The sequence below is a fragment of the Neofelis nebulosa genome, chromosome 12 (genome assembly GCF_028018385.1).
Source record: "Neofelis nebulosa isolate mNeoNeb1 chromosome 12, mNeoNeb1.pri, whole genome shotgun sequence".
NCBI lineage: Eukaryota > Metazoa > Chordata > Mammalia > Carnivora > Felidae > Neofelis > Neofelis nebulosa.
The window spans coordinates 39,463,559-39,489,121 of record NC_080793.1 but is presented as its reverse complement, the minus strand read 5'-3'; the positions used below and the strand labels follow the sequence as shown (position 1 = coordinate 39,489,121).

Below are 25,563 nucleotides of genomic sequence, written 5' to 3'. Positions count from 1 at the left end.
TTTTCAGGTAAGAAAATGAGGCTCGGACTGGGAAATGGCTGATTCCAGTGAGGTGTGTGGAACATAGTCAGGTGAGGGACCACCACCACCCCCAGCCATGACCCGCCCCCTTGTGGCAGACCTCTGCTCTCCTCTGATCCTCCCAGCAGGCAGTCCCAATCATTTCCCTCCGGGCCGGAGAGCCCAAACCCCTTACTTAAATCAGAAAAGAAACCACCTGAGGTTACAAAGATAAGGTCATTTATTCACGTTATATTACTGGATTTTAAAGACAAAAATACAGTTCTGTTTTGAACACCAAGGTCAGACATTCCCCCCTCCCACTTACAATGGTAAACGCATACATTTGCATACATGGGAGATCGAAATACACAGCACAACAGGTCTCTGGGACAGGACAGCTGCCGTACTGGCTGAGTGGGGCACCCACGCCCAGCCCTGAGGTCAGCAGAGACCCTGCCCAGACTGAGAGCCAGCACCAGCATTTCTTCTACCCTCTCGTGCCACCTCTGCCTTCTAATCTTTCCCAAAGGCCACTTCACGGGGTCACCAGCATCGGGATGGACAGAAACAGAGAAAGACACAGCACATAACAACTTCATGGTGACACCTTCCAGGTCAAGGAAATGCTCCCTGAACCCTCAGCCCTAACCTCCTCAGGGAGGAAAGAGGACCCACAGCATCTTATAAACCAGGCAAGTATCCGGGCCTAACCTTGGGCCCAAGTGGGCCCCATGAAAGCACCAGAAGGTCAGCAAGTGGGGAACAGGTGAAGCAGAAGCCCCCTTGGTTCTGAGAACGAACCATACACTTGACTATTCCAGTGGAACATGAAGGAAAGTGTAACAGGAAAACAGGAGGAAAAAAAAAAGTCAGAATTTTTTTGTAAGAGTAAAGTATATAATAAAGAAGTTACCACTCAGGATATTTGTCTCCCTTCTTTTAAGGCACTTTGGAAAAGCCAGGATCTGGGGACAGAAGGAGAGGAGAGGTCTTCATTCTTTGTATTTCCCAAAACTCCCTCTCAGGGCGGTCATTCCTGGTTCCACTGACACCCCTGTCAAGGAACGGGGGACTGACCGAACGAATACTCTTCGCATAGCCCAGCTGCTTCTGCAGTGGAAAATAATTTTTAACCAATACAAAGGCTTCTGGAAAAGAACCATGGTAGCATCCAAGATGCTCAAAGCGATAAAGGCACAGGTAAGACCAGGGCTGGGCACCAGTTCAGCCTCCACACTGAGGGCTGGCTTCCAGGAGGCCAGTGGTGGGGCTCTGGGCTGCCACCAGCTAAAGGGTCAACCCTGGGATTAGATAGCTGACTCTTTTTGCCCTTAGCTCAGGCTGGACCCGACAAGGGCAGCCAGTGGTAGGAACTGCCTTGTGCATCCCACCCCAGGCAGTCCTCGCTCTCCCCCAGGAGAGGTGGGTCTGGGGAAGACACCCCTGTGGATCAGCCTCCCTGGAGTGCGAGCACCTGCTAAAAACCTGAAGGGGACTGGGAGGCTTTAGGCACCAGAGTGGTTGTGAGGGAGTGTGGGAGGGTTCAGCTGAACTTTCTAGATCTCTAATTAAAAGGCACATTCATGCTGGAGAATGAATGAATAGTCTGTTTGACCCTGAGTGCCACAGGCAAGTTTTAGGGAACAGGCAAGAGGCAAAGGAACAAAAACGGAGAGGAAGGAAGGAGAAAGGAGACAGAAATGAGAAAGGAGAAGTGGGGAGGAAGGAGAATGGGTCCAGCAAGGTAGGCCAGGCAATGTGGCTAGCACAGTGAAGGAGGTGGCCCCTGGACTCCACAGGGGCCAGAGCAGTGATTTCCTCCCCCTCCCCAGACTAAGGGCCAGTAAACAACCTGATTGCTATCATTTAGAACTCCACAGCCTAGGGCCCTAAAGGGAGGTCCCAGGGTCAGTGGGAAGAGGGGTGGAGGAGGTTCCCTCCCACCTGGGGAGGGTAGGGAGGTGGGGAGCTCTGCCTGGCAGACCTAGGCTTTTGCCTCCCCAGAGGTCTAGCAGGATAACTCTGACCAGGGAGGTCTTGCCCTCAAAGGGCCCAAAAGTGATTTTGCTCTTTACAAAACCTGACCTGCCGGCCAAATCTGGCCACTACAGCATATGCTATTTTTCCCACTAAAAAATGCTCAATCCCCTCCCTACGTTTAAAACACCACAATAAAAATACATAGGAAATTCAAGTTTATATAGCATGCTCAGAAAAATAAATTGTCATGATTTAACACTAAACAGCTATGCAAATCTGGGTCAACACAAAATCAAGCTAGATCATAATAAAACCCGATTTGTTCTTTCTTTAAAATACTACAAACTGCTTTTTTAAAAAAAAAGTCTTTACATTCAGAAATCAGACAATCTGGAGAAAGGCCACTGAATTTGAGGACACTCAAGGCTTTTGCTCTGATGGCTAACGTTGCCTTGGAATTCACACGTTAGCAGGGCAAAAGGTCGAAGGCTCAAGTTTTAAAATTCTTTTGCTAAGAAAAGACATACGCACACAAGTGATTGTGGTAGCTGCATACTGCTAAAAGGTGGGGGAGGAGTAAAATGAGAAAGGTCGAGATTGCGTTTTTCTGTTAGAATATGCAAACAAAAAACATCACACCAATCCAATTTCAGCAGCACTCTCCAATTTTTCATGAAGTAATAAGAATACCACAATTTAAAGCGAAATTCTTACCTATTTCACAACAGATTAGGAGTTTATCACTGGAAATGAGTCCCACAGTCACCAAATTTGGGGCTGTGTACTGATTCTTTGGGGTGACACTGTGAACATGCCGAGATTCCCCCAAAGGCTGATAGTTTCTACATTTACAAACACCTCGTAGAGCTAAGAAGTCACATGCCGAGCCAAGTTGGGGGCAAAATATCCCACTCGTCCTGGTCATCTGGAAAGGCATCTGAATGATGACTGGAGGGGGTCTATCACTCTGATTGTTAAGAATGAAAGGGACCGGCCCAGCAGATTGGCAGAGACACACAGCAGAGGTCCCTGGCCATTTTCAGGTCTCTTATTAGTGTACCAAAATGCTAGCTCGGTGTCCCGATGTCCACTGTGATTTTGGTATATAACGGGTTTCTCTCTATGTCCAACACCTTGTAACTGAGTGTGTTCAAACCGTCAGAGAGCATTGTCTCCTTTGTATGTGCAATTCGGTCAAATCTACAAGAGAAAAACAGGCAAAGGGTTGGTGTCAAAACAAAAATCTTAAGGAAAAAAAACATGAAACATTTGTCCTTCATTGCCCCCCACCCCACCCCACCACCTAGTCTACTCTACCCAACTCATGGACAGATCCCTCCCTTTCCCTTGAGGCCTGGAGCCCTCACCAGAGCCTCATTCCTATAGCCTACCCCACCTGAAAGGGGAAAGAAAGAATGTAAATGAACATAGAACACACCTCTGAGGATTGGGTTCATTTTTCTTATCTCTTGAGTGGCGGATCATCCGGCACTTGCCAACCACAGCATTTGGGCGAGAAACAGACATGCCTCTAAAAACTAACCTGCAAGGAGTGAAGGGACAAGTCGTCACTGCAAAGCTGCCATAAGGCTTGGGTCCGACAGCCCCAGACTGTTGCCCCATCCGCCATCTTGTTCACTGTTCTCACTCAGCCCATACCTCAGCTCACTGTGGCACCAGTTAAAACTCATGCTAATTCCCTGTGCCCTTTGACCACTGGTTCTGTAGTTTGTGTTGGTTGGGGAGTGTTCTGTGCCACGCACTGGGGGTGTCTACCCTCACAGAACTTACAATGTGGACTTGGAACATAGGGACATCAGTGCCAGGATGGAGGTGAGGAGGGGAGGTGGTGGGGAGCACAGAGGGAGAAGCCACTCACTCTACCTGAGCAAGACTAGGCAGAGCCAGCTATGAAGACGAATGGGTGCCCACAGAGCATTTAGGGCAGTCGGGACAGCACAGGCAAAGGCAGGGAGGCAGAGCAAACACAGGGCCCTCGGGGAACAACAGAAGCTTCTGGGGACTGGTGGAAAGAGTCTGGGGTAGAAAGTGGTCAGAGATGAGGCTGGAAAGAAGGGTGAAGGATAAATCATGGAGGCCTTCTCAGAGCTTTTCGCATCCCATTTTTCAGATCAGTGCCAGTGTCTGAAAGGGGTAGAATATACAGTTACCCAAAGTTTTTGGCCAAAGGGAGGACTCTCTGATAAGCACTGTTAAGAATGGAGAGCAGAGAACAAGACTAGAGGCAGCCAGAACAGGGTGGAAGGTTCTGTGTAGATCTGGGGGAAAGGAATGAGGACCACAACCAAAGCCTTGACACAGCAGGAGCACAAGTTGGTTAAAAAGCAGGACTGGCTGGTCCTGGATAACTTAAAGGTTTCTGGCCTTGTCTCCCTCAGCGCCTGGCATACGGCGAGTTAGGTCCTTTATCTTTCAAGAAAGCTGCTCCCCCAGCCACCCATCCTTCTAGTCCCTCCACCCTTGGGTGTCCATTCTCAGTGCTCCCTTCCCACTAACCCTCTTAACTTCTTGCGTCTGTGGTGTCACATCAGCCCCTAACACCATCCTGTGGGTCTGAGGTTTGCCCAGGTGGTGCTGTGGAAGCAAGTTTGTTTCTGTCTGGACCCCCTGTCTGGGGCTTCAGTGTCCTCCCCATCGGGCCTGTGTGACACAGTGCTCTGTCTGAAGATGCCTGATAATCAATCCGCATCCTCTAAACCTCAGGTTTTCTTCCAGGTTGATAGTAAAGACCTGGGTCTATGACAGGTTCTCACACAAAGCTAAACTTGACTGACTTGGGTGCTGCTCTGACAGACACCTTCTGTTAATTGATCAAATTAAGGTACTCCAATTCGGGAAGGAGCTAGAGTATATTCTGATATCAAGCTCAGTGACAAGCTCAGACTAGCTCCCAGAGGGAGAAGTTACTTCTTATCTGGAGATGGCAGGGTTGAAGTTTCCACTGTCAGGGAGAACTGGGCAGAATGTGGTTTCAAATGTCACTGGTGTTTTGTTTTGTTTTTTCTTTTTACCAGCTGCAATGACAACGCACATGATAAAGGAGCCCTGGGGTGTGGATGGGGCGGACAGGGCTGGTAGAAAGTAGTGGTTGTTGGGGCTGGGTGGGTCCACAGAAGTTCATTATACTACTCAGTCCTCTTTTATGTTTGTTAAAAATATTCCAAAATAAACAAATAGCACAAAGATTTTGTAAAGGAACTTAGGATCCTGCCCAAAGAAACTTGTTTCATAATCAAACGGGACCACAATGAGATGCTGAATTTTTGCAAAGGGCATGTTTACTTCTTTAGGACAAAATGGCATGTGGGATAAATCAAAGTAAACCCAACCCTTTATTTGGTTCTCATTTTGCATGTTCCAAGGCTAATGCAAAAATCACAAAAGCTAAACTTCCTAAAGACATTTTTCAGCACCTGTAGCACCTACAGCAGGGCACATCTAAGAATTTGGGCTGAGTGGGGACTACATCCCTCCCAAGGGTCAATCCTTGCAGAGTAATCAGGCACTGATTAAAAAACTGGAAGTGAAGGGAGACAGGGGAGAAAGACAGCTAAGTTGGGACAATTACCTGTTAAAAATGTCATCATCTTCACCTCCCCAGCCCCAATAATTATTCGGAAATCCATTGATGGTGAGAAATTGCTGTTTACTTAGAGCAGAGACACCTCCAAAATACTGAACATAAGGTAGGCTGGGGGAAAAACACACACGCACGCACACACACACAAAGAAAACCAGTGGTTAGTAAGTTTTGACTTTCAAAATAAAGCATGCTCAAAGCACAAATGCTTCTGAAGTTATTTTTATTCTCTGGAACTTATAAATTGGGGATTTATAAGGGTTTTCTTTGTTCTGTTTTTATATATCAGTAGAGAAGACACAGAAGTCAAAAAGTAGAATTTGCTCTAAGAATATTGTGTTGCTTCTATGGTTACCTGGAAAATTAGTCAATGACGAGAGAGCATAAGTGCACTTCCTGTGCCCCATTCAGGAACCTGCTTCCCATGTGTCCTGCTCCTGCATGAGAAATGCTTATCCAGGAGGTCCTGGAAACCGAGATTGTGGTAAAGCCTCCCTGTGCCCACCCTGTCATGCCCTCCCTTTCCACCTTCAGCCCATCTACCAGTCTAACTTTCATTCTTCCACAGGTATACTGGCTTGAACTCTGACCCCAACAGTCAAAATAGCGTTTCTGAAAATTTGCCAAAATAAAATTTTCTAGGAAATTTCTACCACATCCCGACTTAGCAAAATGTATAATGGTGAATCTATTTTGATATATTTTCAAGAAGTGGGGCATCAGGGCTCTCATCTTTCCACACCTTTTTGTATTTTACTATATTTTTAATGTTTATTTCTTTATTTTGAGAGAGTGTGTGTGTGCATGGGCGCTAGCGTGAGCAGGGAAAACACACTGAGAGAGAGGGACAGTTAGGATCCCAAGCAGGCTCCAGGCTGCCAGCGCTGAGCCCGCAGAGCCCAACACGGGGCTGGATCTCAGGAACTGTGAGATCACAACCTGAGTCGAAACCAAGACTCAGAAGCTTAACCGACTGAGCCACCCAGGCGCCCCTATATTTTACTATTTCAATGGTTATGAATCATGGGCTTCTGGAGGATGCAGACGGAGCACCAATGAGAAATGTTAACACTCAGATCATACCCGGAAGCCAGGCAAAGGCTTTCCTATGGGTCCTGTAAAGGCTGTGGTTTTGGGATGACCTTGTATGCAGCACCAAACCACACCAGGGCTCTTACTGGAATCCAAAGAGACTAAAATCCATCACACAATTTAAGGAAAACTAACTCAGACTTGAAGGGGGAAGTCAGCCAAACCATACAGAGCACATGAAAAAAAGCTGCAATGACTATTTTCAAATACATTCAGGACATCGGACTAGAAGTATCCATGAAGATCCAGAAGGGCCTGCTTTAATGAGTCAAAGGTAATCTATCTATAATTAGGTGTCATCAGTTAGGGGCCCAGTTACCCACCTTTGGACACACGTCACACAACCCTCTGCACCTGATTACAAGTGAGGGTTCGAACCAGGTGGCCAGGCCACTAAGGTTTGTCACGATCAGCATTTTTACAAAAAAAGGGACTCTTCGTGACCTCACAGGGAAGCACATGCCGAGCTGATGAGATTCAGTTTGCTGTCTGTGTTTTCTCTGACCAACCACCTCATCCCCCAAGCCTGACTGGTTCTGGATAAAACAAGCACGGTGCTGTGGCAAAGAATGAGGTCCTTACCACCACGCTTCAAGAGGAGAAATTAAGAGGGGACAGGGTTTGAGCCTGTGTCTCTTAAAGAGAAGAAGGTACATAAACAGGGAAGAGGGGAGAGGGCACAGGGTGATGTTTAGAGTCAAATTCTCCTCACAGCATCCTTAGTTTCATAGCCCTCACTGCCCCCAGCAAGGGAAGACAGAAAGAAATGGGAATAAAAGGAGTCTGAAAGAAAGCATTCATATCTAAACCAAGGGACTGCTGACTGGCACAGGCCTGCTACACCACGGCGGTGCACCCAGGCCGGGGATGCCTAGCACATGGGGTCTGCAGCACAGCTTCCTGGAGCTTCAAGCTAACGTAGAGCAAGGAGGGAAAGGTCAGTATACTCAACTAATAGGTGATTTTAAACAATTCTATGTTAATATAAACAGGGATAATTATGGAACAAAATGCAGATTTATTTTTTTAAGATAAAAAAAAAGACTACATAAGGCTATTTTCCATCTATGACCTTATACTTTACATTATACTATTGCTCTTAGAGACAGGCATTGGCTGACCTCCTCACTAGGGGCATTTTGGTGGGAAAGTTTGGGTCCTCATGCTTAAACAGAAGCCTGTGCTTTGCAGGGAAACGGTATCATGTTCCTTCTTAAAGTACCAAGGTATATCTGCCAAGGTACCCAAACCCAAGAATCTACTTGGGGAAAATGAGTCCAATTTGCTTCCCAAACTGTGTGGGGAAGAGGACAGAAGAAAGCAAGGAAATACAGCATCTGTTTGGAGCCTAAAGGCAACAGCCATCCCAAACATAAAAACTCTTCTTGCCTGGATGTGTAGAGGTAGGGATGTTTCTGAACTTCACTTTTCTTCTCAAGTTTTACGGACTTTGGGCTTAAAAAGCACCCAGTTCTCAGAGGAAAAATTCTCCTCCAAGAACCTAAAGAGACACTCCTGGGCTACAGGAATTGCATTTCCTAGTCATCATGTAAGAGTGAAACATGTTTCCTGCAGATTCTGGTGAACATCTCTTACCTAAATCCAAACTTATCCATTGCTACAGAAATGTGCCGTGGCTGTGAAAAACACCTGTAGGCATTATGATCATTCATTGGAATGAGGTCCACGTCGCTAAACACAAAGCAGTTGTAGTCATAATCCTTCAAGGCCTCTTGAAAGCCAATGTTGAGGAGCTTGGCACGATTGAACATGGTTTCTCCAGCCTGGTGCACAAAAAAAGAAGTGATATCAGATGCCATAAGGCCAATGAGCAGAACACTCCCAGGGACTGGTGACTTTGTCGACTACATGGGATCATTAGTCCACTCATTTTTCTGCTTTCACTTTACAAATCAATACGGAATGGCATGCCCTGAGTCAGCAATCCCACTTCTAGGAATTATCATGTGGGACTTGCAAATATGCGAATAAGAACAACTTGCTCACCACGGGATTTTCATCACAGCAAAAGACTGCAAACAATGACATAAGCTTTTGCTAGGGAACCAGTTAAATAAATCATGTAATAACCATATAATGGAATAGAATTGTTCAAAAAAATAAGGAAGCTCTAAAAGGAAATGATCTCCAAGATAGTATTGTTAGGTGAAAAGGTACTTAGACCTATGTGTCATATATTTACATACTATATATAGACTAATTCCCATGAAGACACCCAGGAAACTGGTGCCTATTGGACTTTTTACCCTTCTCCCCTCTTTGTATGGTTGATTATGGTTTGATCACCACATTGTGTGCCCCTTCAAGATGTCTATTATTAAACTAGGTACCAGAGAAATATGGTGAACCCAAGTCAATTTCTGCCCTCATGGTGCTCACAACGTAGGGTGGGAAGCAGTGTGATACACATTATGATAGAAACAGGGTGTATGAGAGAGAAGAGGACACATACTTCAGGATGCCAACCACTGGGTCCTGAAGCACCAAGTCTGTTGGTGCAAAGGTACTTCATATTTTATTTACTTGTTTATTTTTAGTCTCCCCCACTAGAATAGAAGCTCAATGAAAACTGGAATTTTTAACCTTTTATTTCCCCAGTTCCCAGAACACTGCCTGGCATACAATAAGAGCTCAATAAATAACTGCTGGATGGATGGATGGATGGATGGATGGACGGACGGACCAAAGGATGGGTTTCAATAAACAATGGCAGATGAAAATTCTTCTAGGAAGCTTCAACCAAAGGGCTCCCTCAGGGTCACCACCATGGGGCTGTGTCCTTACCAACTCGCACAGCCCCAGGGTAGTAAGGACAGTTATAGCATCGACACTACCACTCTTACATTTAGCAGTCCACAAGCCCTTCCATACGTGTATTCTCATCCCGGCCAGAATCCTCCCAAAGATGCCAGGAAGGAACTAAGGCACATAAGCAACACAGCTGGTGCCGGACCCAACACTGTGAAATCCACATTTAGTGCTCCTTCTCAATATCTCTTGGGATCAACAAGATCAGAGCCCTCTACTTTGGGGGAAAATATACTCACAGGAGCCTACAGTGGCTACACAATCCAAAGGTGGGATACCCAACATCCACTCTCCAGGCCCACAAGAGAAGATTTGGAAACTGGTGCTTTATAAGGCTACCTATGTGAGTACAGAGCATATGGATGGTGCCACAGCTACCCAACCTCAGGTGGGTGACTCAGAAACGAAACCACTTAAGAAACGCGAGTACTAGGAAGTCAGATAGAGTAGCCAAGAGAAGAGTGAATGGATTAAGGAAGTATTTTACACAGGAGTTCCTTTCTTCAGCCCATGACAAAGCTTTCTAATCATGCATGGTGAAAGGAGAAGGCCAGGCCCAACAGCACATACTGTGTTCTGTGGTTGTCCCCACCAGTTAAGAGTCATTCAAAATCCTGCCTTCAGCTAATTCTCTGTAAGTCCTGAGGCAAAAAGAAGTTTTAAGTTTAGAAACCAGATTTGAAAACTATAAAACTGTTATAATTACTATTATTACAACACACTGCTAAAATTAATTGGGATATATAACATGAAAGGCATCGGATAAGTGTCTGACGTGCATTTAAACATCTCAACAATCTTGTAACAACCTTCATCCCAACCCAGATTTACTTCATTCTTGCCATACCCTTCTGCCTTCTGGCAATGGGGGGAGAGGCCTGCACCTGGTACTTTCCTTCTTGCTCCTCTAGCCCCATCAAGACCCTAAGAATTAGCTTTCTCTAAATATTTTAAAACACAATTCAACCCCATTGAACACTTTTCCAACAACTGAAAGGGTGTCCCAACAAAGCCTTTTCACACTTGTATAGCAGACCCCCAAGGATAGCTGCCCAATGCTCCTTTCTCTTGGTACATTCTCTAATGACAGGGGCAGGGAGCTCGTGCTGGCCATGCCCAAACAACAGGGCCTGGTCTGCTAGTCATGACTATTTGAGTTAAGCAGAAGTTTGACCTGGGACTATACTATGCATTTTTCCTTTCCCGGGAACTGCACATTTGGAACCATGAATGGACACCTCTGGTACCATGCCCCAAGAACAATGGCAGCCTAGAGGAGAAACCCAAGGGAGCAGATCTATCCTACCCTTTTCCCCATATGTATAACAAGCTCCTTCAACTCAATAAGGCACTTCAGTGTCTGGTCCACCCTTAAAATTAGTCAGGCAGTTTCCTAAAATAGCTTGACCTGTATGTCACTCCTCTCATCCTGGCCTCATCTCTGTGATCCTGGAAGAGGGAGAAGGCAGGGTTCTTTCTTGCAGGTATAATTCCTTACTAGGGCCCTTAGGAACATCAGACCAGCTGAATGGTAGATAAGGAAAGTATGTCTTCCCCTTCTTCCCCTAGGATTATAGAAAAGTCAACTCTAGGCTTCCTTGGGTGAAATGGTGTAACACTTTTGGGTAACTTTCCTGATAAGAAAGACAGGTCCTGGCAAGCCTGCCAACCTCCCACCAGTAACAGGAGGTGTTCATTCCTCTCCAGGGGATGGGAAGACACCCAGGCCTCATTCCTGTCCCTTCTCATTGGGCACATGCATCCAGTGTTTTTGCTACTTCATTTGCTCGGGTAAATATTTATCAAGCACCACTACTATGCAGCCAAGCCAAAAACACAGTTGTGACAGACACGTGCATTTTTATCCCAGGAATGCCATCTTCTTCGCTTACTAGCTATGTGACTTTGGGCAAATCATACCTCTCAGGCTCCATTTCCTCATTCGGTTACTTGGATGACAACAGGTGAATTTTCTTAAATTTGACAATGCATGAAAAAGGCCTTTGCACATTGCCTGACAACAAATGTTGGCTACTATCATTATTATAGGAGTAGGTCTTCCTATCCATCTTGAACAGGCAGAGCTTTCAATATGTCTCCCAGAAATCCAACATGGAGACTTCTTCTCTAGTGTTTGTGTGTGTCCTTCGAATCAGCTCCAAGAGCCCTCCTAAATCTTGCTTCTCTGATGGGAGGATTTCTAAAAAGGATTAGGGTTCAAGTGAGTGGCTCACATGATTAGAATCTCTACAGCAGCAGAAGAAAGAGACACCTTTAGAAATGTATCATGTGCTTGGGAAGTCACACACGAAGAATAACTGATGCACCGAGATCAGGGTTCCCTCTGAAAAACTGAGCTTTTCAGTGTAGGCTTCATCTTATGTTGGTCGATAAGAGTTAATATGTATCCCAGGGGCGCCTCGGTGACTCGGTCGGTTAAACCTCCAACTCTTGGGTTCCTATCGTCGTACAAGAAATGTATCATGTGCTTGGGAAGTCACACACGAAGAATAACTGATGCACCGAGATCAGGGTTCCCTCTGAAAAACTGAGCTTTTCAGTGTAGGCTTCATCTTATGTTGGTCGATAAGAGTTAATATGTATCCCAGGGGCGCCTGGGTGGCGCAGTCGGTTAAGCGTCCGACTTCAGCCAGGTCACGATCTCGCGGTCCGTGAGTTCGAGCCCCGCGTCAGGCTCTGGGCTGATGGCTCGGAGCCTGGAGCCTGTTTCCGATTCTGTGTCTCCCTCTCTCTCTGCCCCTCCCCTGTTCATGCTCTGTCCCACAAAAAAAAAAAAAAAAAAAAATGTATCCCAGGGGCTCCTGGGTGACTCAGTCGGTTAAACCTCCAACTCTTGGGTTTCGGCTCAGGTCATGATCTCACGTTTAGTGAGTTCGAGCCTCACATCAGGCACTGCTGACAGTGCAGAGCCTGCTTGGGATTCTCTCTCACTTGCACGCTCTCTTTCCCTCTCTCTCAAAATAAATAAATAAGCTTAAAAAAAAAAAAAAAAAAAAGAGTTACACATATCCCTTCCTTCTAGGGCAACTGGCTCCTCTTAACAGGAGACGATAGGAAGAAAGAAGACAGGCCAAAAACGATACGACGTTCCCGCAGGTGGACAGGGAAGTCGTCTCACTAACCAAAGCTCACAGAAAAACCTTTTATGATTTCTCTGTAAAACTTTATGGCTGTAAACGTTTCATGACTGGGCATTTACCTAAAAATGGGTATATCAGTCAGTCAAGCAAAGCCAACAATGTCAGTCGGGGGAGGACAGGAGCTTGGATCTGGCCAGGCACGCTGGTCTGGAGTAGTGAGGAGGCTGGCACAAGCCTGAGGCCAAACTCCTCAGGGAGAGGAAAAGAGGGAGAGGCTACCCTCAGACAAACCCAGGGCCTTTCTGGCAAATCTGGATGGCAGGGCTCAACGTCATAAGAAGCATCAAATAGCTCTTTAGGGCTGTTAAAACCTTTTTCTAGAGCCCTCATTTATATTAAAGAGAGGGCAAGTGGTATGTTCATTGAAAATGGAACCTCAGGGCTCCTGGGTAGCTCAGTTAGTTAACCATCTGACCCTTGATTTCAGCTCAGGTCATGATTTCACAGTTTGTAATATCAAGCCACACATTGGGTTCTGTGCAGACAGCATGGAGCCTGCTTGGGATTCTCTCTCTCCCTCTCTCTCTGCCCCTCCCCCATAGACACGTGCATTCTTCCTCTCTCAAAATAAATAAATATTTAAAAAGGGCACCTGGGTGGCTCAGTTGGTTAAGTGTCTGACTTCAGCTCAGGTCATGATCTCACAGTTTGTGGGTTCGAGCCCTGTGTCAGGCTCTGTGCTGACAGCTCAGAGCCTGGAGCCTGCTTTGAATTCTGTCTCCCTCTCTCTCTGCCCCTCCCCCAATTTATGCTCTCTCTCAAGAATAAATAAAACACTAAGAAATTATAAAAAAGTAAAAATTTTAAAAAAGAAAAAAGGAAAATGGAACCCTCACATACTGCTGGTGGGAATGTAAAATGGTGCGGCCATCTTGGAAAACAGTCTGGCAGGTCCTCAGGTGGATAAACAAAGAATTACTTTATGATTCAGCAATTCTACTCCTAGGTATATAACCAGTGAAATGAAAACATATGTCTACACAAAAACTTTTATATAACATTCATAGTAGCATTATTCAAAGCAGGTAAAAAGCAGAAACATTAATGTCTGTTAATTAATGAACAAATAAATAAAATGTACTATACTCATACAATGCAATGTTATTCAGTAAAAAAAAAAAAGAATGAAGTACTGATAAATGCTCTCATATGGATGAACCCTGAAAACATCATATTAAATCAAAGAAGACAGTCATAAAGGACCACAGATTGCATAATTTCATTTATATGAAATGCCCAGAATGGGCAAATCTAAAGAGACAGAAAGTATATTAGTCATTGCCTAGGGCTGGGGGGAATGAAGGGATTTAGTAGCTAAGAAAAATGGGGTTTATTTTTGGTATAATGAAAATGTTCTGAAATTGACTGTAGTAATGGATTATGTGCTTTATCTTTTCCTTTTTTTTTTTCCAAGTAGGCTTCATGCCCAGCATGGAGCCCAACATGGGGCTCATGACCCTGAGATCAAGACCTGAGCTGAAATCAAGAGTAGGATGTTTAACTGACTAATCCACCCAGGTGCCCCAATTATGTACTTTAAATAGGTGATTATATGGTATATAATTATATCTCAGTAAAGTGATTGCCAAAAAGAAAGAAAAGCCAGCTCCAGAGACAGGGGAAGGACCAAGGGTTATATTTCCCCTCTTTCTCATATTCTTTCTTGTCATTTATTGGGTATCTATTTCATGCTTAGCTATAGGGATACAGAAAAGGAAAAGACACAGGCCCTGCTTTTGAGCAGTTCCAAGTTAAAGAGGCAATTGTAGGGACGCCTGGGGGAATTAGTCAGTTAAGCATAGGACTTGGGCTCAGGTCATGATCTCACAGTGTGTGGGTTCGAGCCCCAAGTCAGGCTCTGTGCTGACAGCTCAGAGCCTGGAGCCTACTTCAGATTCTGTGTCTCCCTTTCTCTCCGTCCCGCTCGCACTCTTTCTCTCTTTCTCTCTCTCAAAAATAAATATAATAAACATTAAAAAAAATTTTTTTTTTTTTTTTTTTTTTTTTTTTTTAATAGAATAGGTACCAGAGTCTGGTCTAATCCCCAGGCAAATCCTGACAATGGCTAAAGCAACAGAAGCCTTCTCCTGATTGCAGCAAGACACATGACCAGCTGCAGAAGGCCATGGTCGCCCTTACCCAAGTTCTAACAGTCGCTAAATGATTGGTTAAACCACCCCACCTTTCCTGGACGTCAGGCCCATGTGTGTACACCAGTAGACATTTCCCCCAGCCAAGACAGCTTGGGGACTGACCATACCTGGCCCCTCCTCTGCCAAAAGACACGGCAACAATGAGGTTGGAAAACAGCAAGCCGAAGCCAAGACTCAAAGAATCAAAAATTCCATGTGATGAGACAGTTTTGCTCCCATACACATGCCCTGGCCCATCACAAAGTCATACACACATGGTCCCTGCTCAATACCCACAGTAACCCACAGGCTCTCAACCCCACAGATTCAGAGGCAGGTCTACAGTCAAGTGAACACATTTGCTGAAACTCCTCCTGTGTGCTTTTCTGTGCCCACTCAGACACCAAGAGAAAAGGCCTAGGCCAAGTGGGTGACAGGAGAGCAGACAAAGCTCTGGCTGGGCTGAGCGATCCTGTGGCAGGACTGCCCACAGGCCTACGTGTGGACGTAGGGGTAGTAGACAGGCTGGCTGGGAGGTGATCCCCAGAGAATTGCCGGATTTATACAAATGCTGAGTTTGTGGAAGGCTAATATCCACTCAGCCATGATTTCACAGCAATTGGGCCTCAGCTCTTAACCATAATAGTATGGCAACCTCAAACTTGGAAAGGGCCCTCAACAAAACCTGAGTCTGAGACTTCATTCAGCTCTTCACCCAGGGAGTAAAGGAAATGGGGCCCTTCAGGGTCAAGGAGCTGAGGGGGTGGTGGCTCTCTGCTTGCCAAAGTAACTGGCAAGAGTGAGCACATCGTTGGCCCTTGCCGGACACAGGTCAGAAGCCCTAAGTTGCCTTCGGAGAGAACTGAGCAAATCAAACAGCCCAGCAGGGGTTCTGGGTTCTGACTGAGGTGAGCCCAGAAAGCAGTTTTTAATCCCCAGCTCCACAGGAGCAAGAGCAGGATGCCTGCCTCCTTCCCTGGACCTGAGGCCCTGAGATCTTTCTGCAGAAAAACACTTTAGAAAATAAAGGCTTCTTTCTCAGAAAGCAATCTGACCATTTATATGAAGGACTGTAAAAATGTTTACACTGCTTCTGAACCCATAATTCTGTATTGGAAAATCTAGCCTGGAGAGAGGATTCTAAATGTGGAAGAAGCGACACCAAATTAGCTTCAGATTCAGAGATGTTCATTCCGGTGTTATTTACACTGGTGAGAAAGTGGAGGTTCTTTAAATGCCTTCGACCTAGAGGAAGGGCTAAGTTAATTATGGCACAGCTACATGCTCAACTACTCTGAGAGCATGGAAAGTGGTGATTATGAAGACTGAAATAACATGGCAAGATGCTGATGATATAGAATTTTAAGAAAAAAGCAGGACACAAAAGTATATACACATACGGTATGAGCTCAATTGTGGCTTAATTTTAAGGCAAAGTTATCTTAGACCTCTGCACAACAGGCTGGCTTCCAGCAACCTCAGCATTTGCAAGCAAGACCACGGAGACCATGACCTTGCCTGAGAGACCCCAGAGCTGGAGGATGGCACACTCTTAGGATTACTGACATGGCTTCCCCATGACCAGCAGAGCCTGGGCTCTGGGTTTGACTTGGGGCACATGGACATTACCAGGGGTGGCAGCAGTGGTGGCAGCAGCAGCAGCAGTCACAGCAGTAGTTAGGTCGGCACTCCTCTCTCTCTCTCTCTCTCTCTCTCTCTCTCTCTTTAGGAGGTGGAGGGCACAGAAGAGGAGGTAGGTGGAGAGTAAGAAGCAGATCACAGAGAGGAGCTCCTCCTTCAGCTTGCTTTGCTACAAACAGGATTGACAAGTAAAAGCAAAAAACCCCCACGAGAAAGAAAAAAAAAGAAAAAGAAAAAGAAAAAAGAGACAAGGATGGACGCAACGAGAGAGGTAAGGAAGAGAAGCAATGTCAAGGCTGTGAAGAAAAGGGGCCCCATTCTGACCCCTCTTGTTCCAGGGCAAAGGCAAATTCCTAACAAGCTGGCACTCCCTCTCATGAAGTCACAGGTGAGCAGGGAAAAAGACATTTCCTAGTACAATGTCCAGGGAGGCAATCCATGAGCTCTGTGAGTACCTGTACGTGTTTTGACACATTCCCCAGGAGAATGGACCAAGCCACAGACAGGGAGAGGAAAGACACAGCAAAGGAAATCATCAATCACTGGGACAGCACACAAGCTATGGTGCACACAGTGGACACAGACACTCCCGGCCTTGTTATGATGCTCCTGGGCCCCAGGATCCAGAAGGTCCCAGTGCTCAAGCAAGGGGGTGCTACAGGATAGGACTGGACCTACCACTCCCGAGCCCCATTTCTGCACACATCAGTCTGGGCACTGACAGCTTTAGGAGAAAATAGAAGGCAGGGATGGGGGTGGGGGGGCGGGGGGATGAGGATGGTGAACAGACATGATCAAAACAGAAACCAGGGGCGCCTGGGTGGCGCAGTCGGTTAAGCGGCCGACTTCAGCCAGGTCACGATCTCGCGTCTGTGAGTTCGAGCCCCGCGTCGGGCTCTGTGCTGACAGCTCGGAGCCTGGAGCCTGTTTCTGATTCTGTGTCTCCCTCTCTCTCTGCCCCTCCCCCGTTCATGCTCTGTGTCTCTCTGTCCCAAAAATAAATAAAAAAAAAAAAAAAAACATTGGAAAAAAAAAAAACAGAAACCAAACCACTGGGGTCATAGGCCCAGGCAGCTGTCCTCCAAAATGGGATGGGCCCACGAGTCCAATTCACTCTAATTTATCTTGGCCTCATGTAGGAACCAGCTACTCAGCACAGTCACACAGATAAGCTGCTGAGGTGTGGTGACAAATGCTCTCACTCATTGTCTCCAAACCTGGCCACACTTGGTTCCAGACAGGCAGCCTGGAACTACCTTACAGCAGTGCACAGATAAAAAAAAAGGAAGAGGGAAAAAATTCCTCGTTCAAAGAGTCCTCAGGCAGGCCCCCCCCCACCGCTGCACCCCCAGGCTTTTAAGCCAGGATTTACCTGTCAGTATGATAACTGGGCAAGCCTCCTGGGCGGTTCTGAGGTGGTTACTCCAAAGCTGCTACCCACCTCTCATGACACACTGGGACTCACGGCGGTGTTGCCAAGTGGATATGGAGCTGTCTCCCAGTGAGGGGAATGAGTGTGTTTGGGAATGAACATGGTAAAGTAAGGCATTCCACAGGCCTTAGGTGATCTCTCTCCAAAGCCCAGCTCTGCCACTCAGCCATCATGGGGCCCCGAGCAAGTTGCTTACCTTTGTGAGCTTTCTCTCAGCAGGAACAATGAGAGTACCCATTTGCCTCATTGGGAGGCTGGCAGGGTCAAAATTCAAAGGGAGACCATGAAAAAGGTTCAGTCCAAAGGACCATAAAGTTTTATGACCATCAACAACCATGCATTTTTCTCTGCATTTTTCCTGAAAAGCAAGGTCACCCTGATGGCCATGTCCCAGGCAGCCTGCTCTGGTCAGCAAGGAGGAGGCAGCTTTGGGGAGATGTCTTGGGGAAGGGCTGTGCAGGTTGGCTCCCAAGAGTCATGACCTGGCCTGACTAGGGAAGAAGGCTTCACTGCCAAGAGGAACAGACCTCACCAGAGAACCAGGATCAAGGAAGGGATGCTGAGGGTGCATGTTAAGTAAATGGGCAATAGTCACAAGGGAGCAGCTTCTAGCGCCAAGCCCTGAATGAACACTGGACCATGCATGGAGATATGTGGTCAGGGAGGCAGAGGGAGGCAGACCTGAGGGGCCTGGGGTCTAGAGGCTGCAGGCCAGGGAGGGCATGCACACGTGGAATCAGCCCTCACTCCTCACTAGAAAGCACTGAGTGGCCCAGGAACAGCAGGGAAGGAGAAGTCAGCTCTATTACAAGGCTTCACAGAGCTAATGGTGGGGGGTGGGAGGCACTCACATGGTGATTAGAAAAGAGCCACTAGGGGAAGGATGGAAGGAAAAGCACACAGGGTGGGAGGGTTGGCAGCCTAAGCAAAGGCACAAGGAGGGGAACACAGAATACGTCTCAGTGAAGATGGAGAGCTCGGTGTGGCTGTGACATCGTGTGTAAATAAAGGAGGGCTGAGGAGGAAATGGCTGTAAATAGGTCATGTCTGGACTGCAGAAGGTCTCAGAAGCTAAGTTCAGGGCTTCAGACCCTTTAGACCCTGGGCTGTGGGCAGTGGGGACATACTGAAGGGCTTAGAGAGTGACCTGGTCACAACTACAAAGATCTTGGGCAGCCAAGCGAGATCAGAAGCCCCAGAGGATACACGAACAGAATTGGAGAGACCAGGCCTGGGCACTGACTGACTCAGGGCAAAGGGCTGCCATAGTTATGACATGGTTATTACACCCCTGCCTGACTAACTAGGCCTGCATTCCTCACCTGTTTGCTAAGTTTTATGCTGATTAATCTCACAAACATCCTCTGTTTCTTACATACGGCTATTACTACCAGGTGGCAACCTGCCTTCCTTTCACCTTGGGTGGTTTTAGTTTCCTTTCCTGATTAAAGTGCGAGGAAGTGCAGTGCTCCTCCCCCATCTTCTATGACATCTTGCTATCCACCTCTGCACCAAGGTCTCAGTGTTAGACCCTGGGTGGGACATCTGCGCCACAGAGCAGCACCCTGTGCTCCAAGACAGCGGGACGTGCCAGAACCCTAATGGGAGGCTGGAAGGCTGGCGGGCCAGGGTAGGAGGAGCGGTGGAGACCTGCGGATGAACCGCAATCTCAACTGGTAAAGCCTTTGCCGCTCTCTCTCCACCACACTTACTGTGAGATGCAGGTTGTTGTGGTAATTAGAGGGGCCTAAACCAAAAGGGAGTGGTTAATAGCTTAATATAGACAAGGATAGGAGCCACAAAGCCCATGAAAGCTCACCCCTATGTGCAGAGCTTGAGACACAACCCTACTCAGAAGAAGCTGTTAGGCTTGACATGGTCCCTAAGTGCCCTGAGATTGTTTTCTGTCATTATCCAGTATCCTCTGACCCCATCAAGGACACAAATGGGAGGGTCTTGAGGCTGGTACTGAGTAGAGGTGAAGCAGGAGGCAGGGAGAGCAGTAAAAAGTTCATTGCTATAATGCTGGGCAAGGAAATAGGCAGGAAGAAAGGAGGGATGAGTGGCAAGAAGGAACATAAATCATGGCAGTAATAGTTAATGCTTACTGAGGGTTCATCTGTCAAGTGCCTTACAGTCCCCTGTGTAAATACTAAAACCTTCCTCTCCCACCAATAAGGAAATGGAGGTCTGAAGAATTCAAGCCTCCATCACTGAGCTGGGAGGTGGCAGAGCTGGAATTCAGGCAGTCCAAGCCTGAAGCTTGCTCCCAGCCCTTATACCCAGCTTTGAGAAAGGCTTTGAGGAAGGGACCAAATGGTCTCGAGGACAGAGTTTGTGCTGATGTAGTGAGAGGGCACTAAGTGACAGGGACTAAAGTCTGAGCTGGACCCTACTATTACTTCTATGACTTCCTACCAGTCACTTCCCCCTCTCTGAGCCTCAGTTTCCTCATGTGTGCAATAGAATACACATTTTCATACTACCTGGCCTCAGGGGTCCAGGCAGATCCCAGCGAAGAATGAAGGGGAAGTTAAGGGTAGAGATGGGGACATGGTCTGCACTTCAAGTAGAATAGTGCCATAGTGACCTGCAGTTGATGGGGGGATTGCATAGCAATTTAATGGGGCAGTAGGTTCTGTTCTCAAAAACTTGTTTGAGAACCCTCAGAATAGATGTCTCAGAGGTGCCTCCTACTTTAAGCAGTCTCTCTAATCTTAAATGGGGTGGGCAGTGAATGAAGAGTCAAAATGACAGCAAGGTGTCTGAGGCAGGGAGATGACAGGAGACTTGAATGCCATCAATTTACACAAAGGTCAAAGCCAGATGCTACCAACTCCCTTTCTTCTTCTTCTCTATGTAACAACAAAACAGAGAAGAGAGGAAGTTCCTAATTTGTAGGTGGGGCATGCTCCAAATGTTTGTTCTTCTGCCTCTTTTCAAGGATTAGGTTTCCTATCACTAGTTTATTGTGTGCTCTTTACTGAGATCATACAGATGATATTCTTTATGGGAAAAGTAGAGCAAACTTGTTTTCTTCATGATTCGGTTATCTGGAAGTCAGATCATTATTTTCCCAAAGAAACAATCAGGGTAGAGTTGGAGCAGAATAAATAAGATTAGCTGGGAGAGAAAGAGATGGGGGTGGGGGTGGGGGGAGTGGAGATTTTCCTAAGGTGGAAAGTTAATCCTTAGAAAAGGAAAAGATAGAAAAGCAAAAAGACATGGTGGGGGTGGGGGGGTGGGCAGGGGTGGAGATGATGATACTGACAAGACTAGAGGGGAAAAAAGATGTAAATATGTTTGGAAAGCTAAAAATAAAATATGTCCAATGCTAAGTTGCAGGTGGGAAGAGATGGAGGTGGGGGGTGGTTTCCCAGTATCCTAGGGAAGTAAAGAGGTGAAGCGGGGAGGCATCTGTTTAGGCCTGCTTTCCCCAAAGTGTAAGTCATAGAACATTAATTGCTTGAGATGGCTCTTGGAAAAGCAACCTCCAGTCACCCAAGCTCAGGAATCACTGTGTGCCGAGTAGTTCTGGAGGCTGTAACGTATGCTAGTACACTAAAGGCTCTGTAGGAATGAAGCCTGCTTCCCGGTTGTTCAATCCAGCATTTTTCAAATGTGTTTGGCCTCAGAGCTCCATTTCAGAAAGCACACTTGGGAAGAAGCCCTGTCTGATGTGCTGTCCAGTGCTAGCCAGCACGGCAGTGCCACGCTGTCCAAGCTGGCTTGTGTGCTTGGTCTGCCGGCTTGGACTGGGGCAGGCAAGAGCACATAACTGGTGTAAAACTTTCAGAAACTTGCTGTTTGAAACCTGGAAATTATCTGTATAAATTAGTCAGAGGAATTTAAGTTCATGGCTAAATTTCACTGGTCCAATATTTGTTTTGACTTTATAATTGAATGGGGAAGTCTCACATTCACTTAAAATGTGACACATCTCTACATCAGCATCCTTCTCTCCAGCTTTCCTTGACCTCAGTCACCTAAATTCAAAGACTCAGCATCACCACCAACTCTTTCACCCAAGTATATATTTTAATCTAATTTATATGCTATCTAGACCACAGTTGTCTAGTTCAGGCAGGTTTGTGGGAGGCCATTAGATGTTTTGCATAATAAGATCTGACAACACTGTATCTACAGCGTATCACTTATCTACTGGTATAAATAACTGTCAAAGAGAGGAAGGAGATATAGCGGCGTGGCTTGTTTTTAGTAATTCCTACTGGCTCCTGGTGATGGCGGCTTCCTCTTCTGGGCACTCACTGTCATTGTTTTAATAATGCTCCTGAATCTCACCATGATCAACAAGTGTTTACTGGCATCAGCCAAATAAATGTTCCTTGATGACACGGCTTTTCTTAAACAAATAACTTGTCAGATTGAAGTGGCTTGGATTTTGCAGAGCATTTACCTATTTTCTCTTACATTCTCAAATATTCTTCTAAGATGACCCACAACTGTCTGGTGGTCTTGCCTGCAGATTTTCTCAGGGCCCAAGTCTGTGCCTCATTTGGCCAAGGGACTCAAAGTGCCTTGAGGGGTTTGCCTGCTGCCTACTCCCCCACCTTGAGCTTCAGTTCCCTTGTAACAGGGCTTTTCTGCTCTCCCCTGCCTGACAGACTCAGCTTCTGCACCTGGCCCTATCACCTCTGCCGCATTCCTACACCTACGGTCAACTTGATCAATATGTAAAGCTCCTTTCTGCATTGAGGTCCCTGGTCACTGGCTACAGCTGAGATGCCCAGGTGTCCCTCCAGTCTCTAGAACCTAGTTTATGTCCTGGTTCTTCCAGGTCACTGCTCTCTCCTTCCTCTGAGCTTCCAAAGCATTTGGCAGCTGCCATCCAATCACATACTATTTGGGATTGTTAATAAATTGTTCCTGGAAGGGTCTCACTTGCCACAGTGGGGATGGAAGCTTCAGGACAGATAGAGCTGGGACCTTCCTTCTTTAATGACTCTCTGCAAACTATGTCATTGTCATGACAGTGCTCAGAAATGACTGATGGACACACTGCTATTTCCAGCTTCCCTCTGGTCCAAGGAAGGCATACACCGTCCCTCTAAGGGAAGCTGTCAACTGCCACCAATTTTACTACCTCAAGCAGATCCACAATTTATCTTGATATTAAATGGAGAATAGGCCTTTCAGAAATGGGTATACTGTGTCTCTTCAGATGAATTTCAATAAACCTTGGTGTGTAGATAGGGTAAATGTGTTATTCCACATAGCAGGTTATAGTCTATAAAGATAAGAATTTAGTATTTAAACACACAACACCCAAGTTATACTCATAGAAAAAGAATAATGCTTCTCAGACTGGAAATGAGCAAAGTTATTTTTAAAAAACCAATTTTAGATCAATCTGATTCTCCAGGTCATGGTGATGAAGGCTGACATGTCTTCAGCATTGGTTTCCTAAGCACGGCTAAGCTCAACACACACAAATCAGACATGCAGTGAGAAGCTCTTTTCTCAGACCCAGCCCAGGGCACATGACACTGGGTGGCCTACGAACTGGACTTTCCCAGCCATTTTGCTGGGGGCTGGCTTTCAGGTGATCTAAGGATGCTATCTCCAGCAGGGGTCCCAGAAAATAGTTAGACTTTATAATCTCAAAGTTGCTAAACTTCTGACGTTTAAATGGATGCTTTGTGTTTTTGTTTGTTTGTTTGTTTGTTTTTCCCTAAAGGAAAACACACAGCTACTCAAAGACAGGAAATAATCAGTGCTTTACTTTGGGGGAGTTAGGATTGTCATTTTTCTCTCAATTTTGCTGGAAGGCTACTTCCAGCAAAAAGAAAACAAAATACCCCAGCGATTACCCTTGCCTAAAGAGCTGACAGCAACAAGCAAGTTGTATGGTATTTAGCTTATCTGCATTAAGGAGGGTGATGGTGGTGAGGTTATAAAATGCCATGTCTAGTATCTTTTCTTTCTCTTAGCCCTTATTACTCACATATTTGCGCACATCTATGTATGTACACACATGCACGTAAACACATACACACACTCCCTCCCTCACTCCGTCTCCCCAAACCTCACCTGGTTGATAACATAGATGCCGTAGTCTAACTGCTGACGCTGTAGGACTGGGTGCAAGTAATACAGCCAGTACTTGAGGTGTTCCTGCCGGTTACGGAATGGAATAATGATGGCCACCTTGTGGGGAGAAATGCAGTTCTTGGGGGTATAGCGGCCGCCCACCTTCACCTCTGGGTTCTGTTTCTCCACAAGCTTCAGGTCCACAGGCATATTAAATTCAATCACCATGGGGCCAACTAGAGAGGTGGAAGGAAGGAGAAGTTAGCAAGCTATAGGGTTCCCCCAGGCCACAGCCTCAGAAGACATCTCCTGAGAGGCAGTGTGGCTGTGGAAAAGACACCCCTGTCCAGTGCTAGCGTGATCCACCATCCCAAGAAACCCCTTAGTACCAGGCAAAGCCAGACAGCTGGTCAGCCTATGAAGCACTCATCTGCCCAGGACCCACTCCCCTGAGATTCTGTGTTTCTCCACCGTAAATGTTTCGAAATGGAGTGACTGCTGCTTAGACTTCCTGAAACGTTGTAAGGATCAGAGAACATGGATGAGAAAGCACTTTCTCAGAAATCCTGAGGTTGAGACCTAACCTTGCCACACCCCAGCTATGTGACCTTGGACAAATGACTTCCATAAACTCTCTGAACCTAGCCCAGTGGGAGAAAGGGGAGTGTGTGTGTGTGTGTGTGTGTGTGTGTGTGTGTGTCAGGGAGGGTGGTGTTGTGGAAATCAGCCTCAAATCAGAAGGCAGGAAGGAGGAGCATAAGTAACCCCTGTCTCAGGAAGACACCTGATGCACAGATAAAAAACAAAAAAACAAACCTCTGGGGCACCTGGGTGGCTCAGTCAGTTAAGCATCCAACTCTTGGTTTTGGCTCAGGCCATGATCTCGCGGTTTGTGAGTTCAAGCCCCCCATCGGGCTCTGTGCTGATGGTGTGGAGCCTGCTTGAGGCTATGTCTCCTTCTCCCTCTGCCCCTCCCCTGCTCTCTCTCTCTCACTCTCTCTCAAAATAAATAAACTTTAAAAACAACAACAACAACAACAAACTCCAGAGGTAGGGACTCAAGGAACTGAGACCCCAGAGCAGACTAAGGGGAAGAGAGGAGAAACAGCTGAAAAGCACATCAAAGAAGAATGCTTGGTAAACACAGGAGATGGAGTAACAAAGGGACTAAAGAACAGAGGAAAAGTCCGAGAGGACTCCCAGGTTTCCAGCCTGGAAGTACACAGCTCCAGGTGAGAGAAATAAGTTCATAAGAGCTTAGAAGAAAAAAAAATAAAAAATCGATGCGATGTGGATGGTAGACTTTGAAACAGTGGTAGGTGAGTAGAGGGAGAGACAAACAAAGGTCAAGATCCAGACATGGAAGTCCTCGTTTCCTAAGGTGGAGCCAGGAGAGGGCTCCACTCCCCAGCTGGGGACCGTCCTTCATGTGGCCTGGATGGTGAGGTCAGAGAAAAGATGACAGGCCCAGGGGTACAGAGGGAACTGGGGACAGAGTCAGCACTCAAACCTAGGGCCCCAGTATTCCCAGCAGGCCAGATTCTCTCAAAACAGGTTCCAGGAAACATTAATTCCAGTAAGATGCTCAATGGAAGAACATGTCCCCTGGTCAAGTGAGTCTGGGAACCTGGCATACCGAAA

At 46.5% G+C, this 25,563-nt stretch overlaps 1 protein-coding gene across 3 annotated transcripts in view; it reads right to left on the bottom strand.

The window, feature by feature from the left end:
- Window positions 1-223: 223 nt before the first annotated feature.
- The window catches only part of B4GALT1 (beta-1,4-galactosyltransferase 1), a 56,864-nt gene continuing 31,524 nt past the window's right edge, over window positions 224-25,563 (bottom strand). Inside the window, exons 2-6 of one of the 3 annotated variants that reach the window (XM_058695121.1) lie at window positions 23,923-24,158; window positions 8,273-8,460; window positions 5,573-5,695; window positions 3,422-3,526; window positions 224-3,183 (exon numbers count right to left, since the gene is read on the bottom strand). In XM_058695121.1, coding sequence (XP_058551104.1) covers window positions 3,051-3,183; window positions 3,422-3,526; window positions 5,573-5,695; window positions 8,273-8,460; window positions 23,923-24,158 — 785 coding nt within the window. In that variant the 3' untranslated portion in view covers window positions 224-3,050. Of the gene's footprint in view, window positions 3,184-3,421; window positions 3,527-5,572; window positions 5,696-8,272; window positions 8,461-14,686; window positions 16,609-23,922; window positions 24,159-25,563 lie in introns of those variants that run through there. The other 2 variants (XM_058695122.1, XM_058695123.1) reach the window with 2 other exon arrangements.